Source organism: Neophocaena asiaeorientalis, unplaced genomic scaffold, assembly GCF_003031525.2.
Source record: "Neophocaena asiaeorientalis asiaeorientalis breed wild unplaced genomic scaffold, Neophocaena_asiaeorientalis_V1.1 scaffold648, whole genome shotgun sequence".
In the NCBI taxonomy this organism is placed as follows: domain Eukaryota; kingdom Metazoa; phylum Chordata; class Mammalia; order Artiodactyla; family Phocoenidae; genus Neophocaena; species Neophocaena asiaeorientalis.
Window position 1 is genome coordinate 1,030,487 of NW_020172781.1, and position 9,554 is coordinate 1,040,040.

Sequence of the window (9,554 nt, forward strand, 5' to 3'; positions counted from 1 at the left end):
CACTTCTGCACCCTGGACCTCAGTGCCAGTCCAGCTCACTAGACGACGCCCTCCATTTTGAATTCACTCTCACTATGAGTGGGTCCTCTGGGGCCCGCTGATGGGGGTGTTCCAGGTCTGGTTCCTTGGTCTGGAGACTAGGACATCAGGACCTCCTCTCCCTGCAAGAAGTGCAAGCAGGATTTATTCCAAGAACAAGAATCCGTCCAAGGGGCCCTTTTCCCACCTCTAGCGAACTCTGTATACATCATCCCCATCCCCGACCCCACCGCAGGGAAGGGATTTGAAAGATTACATACTATTTTTCCTCAGCGTGTAAAAATGCACGCACCCTCTAGACCCAGAATGCTATGAATCTAAGTTGTTAATGGAATAATAAAATACAGCATTTTTGATCAAAGCGGCCATGGGCCTTCTCCACCTAATGGCGGTGGCAGGGCATATAAATGAAAACAAATGTTTCCAGTGGTCATTCGGTCCTTCTAAATCTATAATTGTCAATATCGTAATTCCTGAAACACACTCCCCCGACACCCAGCAAAAAAAATCAAGCCCACTCCAGCACAAGGGTAGTGAAACCCCATAAATCATTTTATTAGATTTACAGAAAAGGTTGGAGGATGTGCTGTGTGTATGTTTGTGCGTGTGTTTTGGGGCAGGAAATATACCATAACATATTTTATGATCATTGCTCTGTATAAAAAATCTAAAGGAAAGCATAATTTTAAGATCTACAGGTTGCCCCTTGACAGCTTTTCCATTTCTAAGCCCAGGCTGTTGGCTGCCCAGGCAGGATCATTTCAGCCTGGAATCCCTGGTTTGGCCTCCAATGGGAGATGCCAGCCATGACACAGTTTGCTTTGGTTTTCCTCCTGGCCCCCTCCAAACTTCTTCTGTGTTCGCCTCTCTCTTTCTCTTCAACCTGGCCTATCCAAATGACTTCTCCGGTGGTTGGAAGTCAGATTTCTAGTAGATTAATGAGTTGGGGGAAACACTCCCAGAACATTCTAGAAAATGAAACCAGTGTCTCTTTCTTGCTTGTGTCTCCTTCTCTAGATAACTCAGTTAAAAATAGACAACAACCCTTTTGCAAAAGGTTTCCGGGACACTGGAAATGGCAGGAGAGAAAAAAGGTGAGCTGAGAGAGTTGTTTCTCAGATAATTTAGAAAATCGCTTTTCTAGGTCCCAACACTCAACTGTTAGAAGTGGGATGCAGGCACTTACCTTGAGAAGGGTGGGGGAAGGGCGGGGGAAGGGTGGAAAACGGTTTGATGCCCCTCAGTCAAGAGCTTAACCGATTCCGGTACACCACTTTCTCTACCTCTTCCATGTTACCTTAAAGGAAGTTAACTAGGCCACCCCATAGAAAGATGTCTCTGCAAGAAAAGTATCAGGGATACAGATTATATACAGATGCCTATTAATTTCTAATTAGTTTAAGTTCATCCTGGGCAGGTCCCGGGAAAGGACTAAGCCATTCACAAAATGCCTTGGGATTTTTGCAGTCTTGTCTGGCAAATACCCTCAGACAGAACTGAAGCCCCTGGAGACATCTATGGCTCCCTCCTTCTGTGGGGACATGTATCATTCTGCATTAAGCAGACAGCTGGCTGGTATATAAAAGAAGCTCTCCCCTCCCCCACCCGCGTTCAAAGAATTTCGAAAATCCAGAAAATCAGCCCCAATTTTTAACCTATCCCCTGGGGGAGGGGCTGGGCATTAAGAAATAATTTCTCACATCAAAATAGATTTTTTTAAGTCCAATTAATGTGTTGGTGAACCGATTACAGTAAAGCGCACCATGAAATAACCACTTCTTCCCAATCTTAGCAACCCGTGTGGAGTTGGTCCGCCCTTTGTGTTCACTGCTTTGAGTCCTCTGTTCCCCTCAGTCTGTGAGGCAGGCTGCTCAGCTGTCTCTGGCTGGCTCCAATCTCCCGTCTCGCTCTTTACTTTTTTTTTTTTTCATATCATGGTTTATTTCATAAGATGACATCATAATTCATGTCTAATTCACAAGAACAAAGACTCAAACCCCTCCTGCCTTCCCGTTGAACTCTGAGGGTAGGGAAATCCAGGTACAAATGCATGATCATGAGATGGCCCAACCTGATATCTAGTGGCTCAGGGTCACCAGGTACGGTCCTGCCCCTCATGAAGACATTATCTTGCCATCACCTGGACCTGCAGCTCCCAAAGGAGCAGTCGGTAACTCTTGGGCAGGTGTGAGAACTGGAACCAGTGAGGCCCAAAGTTGCTCTTTACTTTTAAACAAGATTTCACTGCCCCAGCCAATACCCCTTCCCTAATGAATCCCTCTGATCTTGAATAAATACACCCAAAGCCTTCTTTCCCCCTCCCATCCCCCTGGGCATGTGTGCGCCTCTTTGGAGAGGGTGAGGCCGAAAATCCTGTTCTGATATGTAACGCTGGGTGTGTGTGGGCTTCTGCCACAGAAAGCAGCTCACCCTGCAGTCCATGAGGGTGTTCGATGACAGACACAAAAAGGAGAACGGCACCTCCGACGAGTCCTCCAGCGAGCAGGCTTCCTTCAGCTGCTTCGCTCAGTCCTCCTCTCCGGCCGTCTCCACCGTAGGGACATCCAACCTCAAAGGTAAGTCTGGCCACCTCTGATTTCTCAGATTTCTCCAGCTCTTGGAAGCCTGAAGAGTTGGGGGCTGGGGGCACCCACCAGGGAACCTGACCCCTCCAAAGCTTCAGATCCTTCTAGAAGTTTGTAAACAGGAGCCAAATCTCACAAAGGGTGATCAGGTGTGTCCCCCTTCCCTAAGTTCCTCTGAGAGCTCAGACCCCTTTCGCCCAGACACTGAGTTGGCAGGGAGGAAGTAGTCGTCCCAGCTCCTGTATTCCCTCTGGGTGGGCGCCTGGAGCATCCCTCTCTCTCTCTTTCTTTTTCCCACACCCCCACCCCACCCCTCCAACCAAGCAGCAGCTGACTTTTTTTCACTCTATCTTCAAACTCTAGGTTAAAATGTGTTAGGCTGGGGGTGGGAGGAGTCAGGGGATTTTCGGCCACCTGGAACAGGGAAGGTGACCAAGAGAAATCCAGCTATAGAGCCACCATGGACCTGTGAGAGAAGATGAAGCACTGAGAATCTGGGTTGGGGAGGGCAGGGGTGGGAGAGGAGGAGCTGTTCAAATCCCCAGTTGGTTTCCTGTGTTTAAAGAGCAAGAACTATTTATTTGGAAAGACACACATGCTCTCAATAGGAAGAGACCTGTTTTTTAAGTGAAATAAAATGAGAGTTCTTTATGTCTTCAATCCATTCAAGCTTTAAACACAAAACGGGATCCCTTTTTCTTTTTTTTTTTTACTGGTAGGACACCCACAGAGGGTGTGGTGAGAGCAAAAGAGAATCCATGATTGTCTTCAGGCAGTGAGTGGGCCGCTTATCACCCATCTCTGTCTGCAGAGACAGGGGAAACAGAGAAGGCTCAGTGGAGTGTGTGTGTGTGTGTGTGTGTGTGTGTGTGTGTGCGTGCATGCATGTTGGGGGAGGAGTGTTCAATTCTGCCACTACCAATTCAAATGTCAGGGTTCTCTCCAAACAAATCCTTCTGAAAGAAATCCACAGATTTGTGGAAGGGACTGCTCTCAATCACTCAGGGAACAAAGAGAGGGTAACTAGAAGGTGTTCCCGCAGTGAGTTTTAGTGTAAGTCAGTTTTGATTTTTAAAAACTGAATTTGCAATCGAATGGGGAAAAAGGCCAGTAAAGGCTTTGTCTGACCTAGTAGGAGCTCAGTCCTCACTTGTGTAAAATAGTAAAATTCACTACCCATTTGGGGAAGGATCTATGGACGGAGGGGTGCCGCTCTATCTACATACTTGAAATTCGTTACTAGCTTGTTGCATCCTTCCACTAAAATTTGCGGTATCATCACTCCCACTTTGCAGATGAGGAAACTGAGGCGCAGAGAGGTTAAGGGGCTTCCTGGGGTTACACAGCTGGGAAGTGGCTGAGCTGGGATTCAAAGTGGGGAACTGGAATTCTGCTGGCCCGGGTTTCAGAGCTAACGCCTTTCTGCTTGGCTTTTGTTTCCCTCCTTTGGCAGATCTGTGTCCCAGCGAGGGTGAGAGCGACACCGAGGCCGAGAGCAAAGAGGAGCACGGCCCGGAGGCCTGCGACGCGGCCAAAATCACCACCACCACGTCGGAGGATCCGTGCCGGGACAAGGGCAGCCCGGCGGTCAAGGCGCACCTCTTCGTAGCCGAGCCCGGCGGCCGGCCCCGGGACAGCGGGCGGCTGGACAAGGCGTCGCCCGACTCGCGCCACAGCCCGGCCACCATCTCGTCCAGCACCCGCGGCCTGGGAGCCGAGGAGCGCCGGAGCCCGGGCCGCGAGGGCGCGGCCCCTTAAGGCCTTCGCGCCGCTCACCGTGCAGACGGACGCGGCCGCCGCGCACCTGGGCCAGGGCCCCCTGCCCGGCCTCGGCTTCGCCCCCGGCCTGGCCGGCCAGCAGTTCTTCAACGGGCACCCGCTCTTCCTGCACCCCGGCCAGTTCGCCATGGGGGGTGCCTTCTCCAGCATGGCCGCTGGCATGGGGCCCCTGCTGGCCACCGTGTCCGGGGCCTCCACTGGCGTCTCGGGCCTGGATTCTACGGCCATGGCCTCGGCCGCCGCGGCGCAGGGACTGTCGGGGGCGTCCGCGGCCACCCTGCCCTTCCACCTCCAGCAGCATGTCCTGGCCTCTCAGGTATTTATCAACCGCCTCTCCGGCCCCTCGTTGACTCTCGTTTGCCTGTCCTTAGATCCCGGGCACTCACCCAGTCCCCCTGTCTAGAAGCTTTCAATAATAATAATTATTATTGTCATCATCATTATTATTACTAGGTGCAAGACTTATTGATTCATCATAACCTCACACTCCCCACCAAAACTTAAAAAAATTTTTTTTCTAAGTTAAGGGCTATTTCTAGCAGAGTAACTAGATGGTAATAACAGATAATAACTCTACACAGCACTTACTTTGTGCCGGGTGCTCTTCTAAGTACTCGATCTATTCTGACTTCAGCGATCCTATGATCACCTCCACCTTCTAGATGAAAGGACAGAGATCAGAGATGTTGAGTAACTTATCCAAGGACACACAGCTGGTAGGTGGTGGACCTGAGACTCTACCCCAGGCAGTCAGTCAGATTCCAGGGCCTTTTCCAGAGGCTGTGATTTTAGCTTCAGAGTTGAAATGTCTCTTAAATGTTGCACAGCCAACCCTCCCCCAAGACTTAGAGGAGGGAGAGACCATGACCTGGTAAGGGAAGTGACTCCCCGGGGAAGAGTTGATTCTTGAACCTCCAATATGAAGCTATTTCCCTGCTCCCCCACCCGTCGCAGGCCAGCCTGTTCCCCAAAGGGTTAATGGCTTGTGCACACGTGGGAAATGTCAGAGAAGGACAGGCTGGGGCTGTGGCAGGCTTGGCGGCCTGTGTATGGCTCAGACAGCTGTGTTGGGGCTCCAGCAGCTGGGGAGAAGTCTCAGGCTGCTGAAAATGCTCTGAACCCCGGCGAAAAGGTTCTATGGGGTATTCTGCATGCCCTTGCCTTTTGTTTTGTCTGAGCACATTCATCTCCCTTCCCTGAGCCAAGAGGCAGGACTGGCCTCCCCCTCTGGAAAGAGGAGGGGACTGAGAAAAGGGCTGGCTTCTGCCCTTCCTCCATCCCTCCCACCTCCTGTGCTAGCCCTTTCTGGAGACCCTCCTGTCATTGGTGGGCAGGTGATAGGCGGGCGAGGGCCTGCCTGGGCAGACAGGTACTAATAGTACCCAAGGCAGTGGGTCAGAGAGAACTCACCCGGGCCAGGGTCCCCGGATTTTTATTCTGCTTCTGCCACTTGCTAGCCGAGTGAATTCCTACACCCGGGGCCTATCTCAACTCAGTCTCTCCACCTGTAACACCAGCATATCTGGGGCTATGTGATTTCTTGGTTCATAGCAAACGCCCTTTACTCTTTCCCCCTCCATCCTGCCCACCCCCGTTTTCCTTTTGCTTAAGGATCTTCCCCAGATTTTTTTTTTTAAACTTCAAGACTGGCGTAGGAGGACGGAGGGGTGGAGCGACAAGAATGAAAAAAAATTCATGTCCAGTATTTTATGCCCTCTGGTTTGCACCCAGCTACTTTTGTGGGGTTAGACTGTCTGTAGCCCCATTTAACAGGTGGAACAACGGACTCTGATGGGAGAATTTCCAACCGTCCTATCGGCCAGGCGCCCTGTGTGAAGTATGTTGCAGGCAGCAGCTCATTTCATACCCACAGAGTCCCCCAGAAGTATGCAAATTATTAAACTTTTCCCTGGTTTTGCCATATAAGAAAGCTGAGGCACAGGGAGTGAATACTTCGGCCTAGGTTGACACAGCTCAGATTTGGACCTAGACACAGAAGTTTGAGTGTCCTGCTCTCTACCCACCAGGGAGAGAGGTTAAGGACTCACCCAAGGTGGGGACGGGTGGGGGAGGGGTGATGGATGAGGTTGGCTCCTCCCCACTGCGCAGAGCCTGGGCCCTGACTCTTCTGCCCCTGCCTTCTCTTCCTCGCGCAGGGCCTGGCCATGTCGCCTTTCGGAAGCCTGTTCCCTTATCCCTACACGTACATGGCCGCGGCGGCGGCCGCCTCCTCGGCAGCCGCCTCCAGTTCCGTGCACCGCCACCCGTTCCTGAACCTGAACACCATGCGCCCGCGGCTGCGCTACAGCCCCTACTCCATCCCCGTGCCGGTGCCGGACAGCAGCAGCCTGCTCACCACCGCCCTGCCGTCCATGGCCGCAGCCCCGGGGCCCCTCGATGGCAAGGCCGCCGCCCTGGCCGCCAGCCCGGCCTCGGTGGCCGTGGACTCAGGCTCGGAACTCAACAGCCGCTCCTCCACGCTCTCCTCCAGCTCCGTGTCCTTGTCGCCCAAACTCTGCCCGGAGAAGGAGGCGGCCACCAGCGAACTGCAGAACATACAGCGGCTGGTCAGCGGCTTGGAAGCCAAGCCCGACAGGTCCCGCAGCGCATCCCCGTAAACCCCTCCCCAGAAAAGTCTCTTCATTCCAGTCCAGTCCAGTCTGCAGTGCACTTTGTTGGATGTCAAATAAACCACGGGCGTGCAGTGAGGTCAGCCCTTCTTTGTGAAGCCCTGTCTGGGAAGGGGTGCCGGACTCCCTGGAGAGAATGTGCTAGAAACAAGCCCTTTCTTCTTGGCGTGGTTTATACATCCGGGATCTGGCTCAGAAACGTCGGTTGCACTGAGCTCTTGGGGGTGGGAGTCAATGCCTTGGCGGCCGGAGCACCTCCTTCGAGGCTGGTCTGGAAGCTGTGGGAAGATCGAGGTAGCCAGGCCCCAGGAGGGGAGGGGTTGAAAAGCTCCCCCAGTGCAGATTTATATATATATATTTTTTTCCTTCACCGTGTCAAGTGGAAACAAATAAAATTGAAAAAAAAATACCGGGGACAAATGGATACATTAATATGATTCTGTTTGTGAAGATTAAAAACTTTCTAGTGACCTGCGTATCAGTTCTAAATAAATTACTGGGTAGCATTGTTTGGGGAGGGAAGTCCCTGCCATACTTGTTTAGTCTCTATTAAGGAAATCTGTGTCTTTTTAATATTCTTGTGATGTTTTAAGAGCTATAGGTCTCTTTTTGCATGTGCCACAGTAATGTATTTGTGGGTTTTATTTTTGAATGCTTGCTTTTAGAGAGAAAAGGACATTACCCCTTACCCTTTTCCTCGATTCTCGACAACCCCAAGGGGGATGATTTCAAGGGAAGGGGGTGGGGAAAACACCAAAAATGAATTTATTTTATCTAAGCTCTGTAGCAGGACTCATGTCGTCCCTCTGACAGTTCTTTCTCTTTCCTGTATATGCAATAACAAGGTTTTAAAAAATAATAAAGAAGAAACGAGACTATTAGACAAAGTATTTATGTAATTATTTGATAACTCTTGTAAATAGGTGGAATATGAATGCTCGAAAAATTAAACTTTAATTTATTGACATTGTACATAGCTCTCTGTAAATAGGATTGCAGCTGTCAGGTTTTGTGGTTTTGTTTTCCTATAGTCAGTTTTATTTCAAGGTCACAGGATCGCTTTTAAAAGTAGAAAACACACTTTCTGCACCGACACCGACACACTTTTCAAAAGAGTTGTCTGCAAAGAAAAAAAAAATTTTTTTTAATGTCCAAAAGTGGGGAAAAGTGCTGTTGCCTATTTTACCAAAACTTGGGGAGGTGGTTCTGAGATTGCTTGCGGGTGGGGTGGGGAGTGCGGAGGCTACGGTTTGACTTCATGATTTTTCTTTTGTATTTGTATTTGCTAGTCTGATTTCTTCAAAACAAAGTGGAATTGACTACTTACTGTCTTCAGTGTTGATGGTGTTTTGAATTGGTGCCTATAGAGATATATATTCACAGTTCAAAAGTCAGTTGCTGAGAGCTGGTTTAAAGACAAAAATTCATGAAGGTATATTTTGTGTTATAATTTTTGATGAGTTCTTTGGTTTTCTGTATTTTTGCCCCCTCTCTTTAAAATATCATTGAAATTTCAATAAATTTTTATTGAAATGTCTTTGGGCCTTGTGTTAAGTGCTTTCTTTAGGGAACTTTACTGAAAGTGGAGAATGGGCCTCTTTCTCTCCTAGCTTCCTTTAGTCCCTTCTCTTTGCCTTTAAATAATTAAGACCGCCCCCACTGAACCAAAATGAGATGTCACTCAAGTTACAAAACTAAAAACAAAAGTCCCTTACTCGGCGGCGGCGGCGGTGAAGGGAGCGGTTTCAATACTTTTCCTTTAAATTAGGAAGCAAAACGAGAGGCGGAAGGGGGGCTGATTAGAATTGGATAGAATAGCAATTTCAGATACTTAAGTTTTAATGGAAAAAGAATGCTCGCTCCCTAAGTCAGTGTTTCCCCGCACGAATCCGAACGTTTTCGTTTTAGGCGCGCTCTCCCTTTGCACGTCGATCTGGGAAATTGAAGTCAATTTCTCCTTGCCCCAGTGTGCAAAAAACAACAAGACAAAAACGAACAAACAAACAAAAACTAGCAGAATCTCCTCGTGGCCAGCCGCGGCTTGGCAAGGCAGCAACCCTCCAAGCTGCAGGAGAAGGGAACGAAATCGAACGCCCCCCTGTAGTCCCCGGTGTCTCAGATTGGACCAGGCTGACCCAAGACACCCCTCAGAGGCCTCAGCCCGAATTGTGCGTGCGAAGCGCGGCCAGCTCTGCGCAAACTTTGCGTCACGGGAAGGAGGAGGGCAGTTTTCCCCGCAAGGGAAAGGTAATTCCAGGGCGCATAGTTGACCCCCTCCGAGGGAAAAGTCACCCAGGAGGCTGACACCCTCCTCCAGTTCTTCCCTCCAACCAGCCTCCAGACTGTTTGGGGAGTTGCCTTTTGAAGTTCGATTTATCTTTGAAACATTCAATAAAAAATGGTGAGGCCATGACAGTCTTTGGTCTCCTGCCCTCCCCACCCCAGCCTCGCCTCGGAGGTGTGTGTGTGTGTGTGTTGGGGGCGGGTGGGGGGGATTTGGGGAGGACAGGAAGGGTCTCCA

General features: G+C 50.1%; 1 protein-coding gene across 1 annotated transcript in view; it reads left to right on the forward strand.

The window, feature by feature from the left end:
- The window catches only part of TBX3 (T-box transcription factor 3), a 13,983-nt gene extending 5,470 nt beyond the window's left edge, over positions 1-8,513 (forward strand). Inside the window, 5 exon segments of the mRNA XM_024741570.1 lie at positions 1,057-1,133; positions 2,458-2,615; positions 4,078-4,378; positions 4,380-4,719; positions 6,560-8,513. Of these exon segments, the coding sequence (XP_024597338.1) occupies positions 1,057-1,133; positions 2,458-2,615; positions 4,078-4,378; positions 4,380-4,719; positions 6,560-7,021 (1,338 nt within the window). The 3' untranslated portion in view covers positions 7,022-8,513.
- The last annotated feature ends 1,041 nt before the right edge of the window (positions 8,514-9,554 follow it).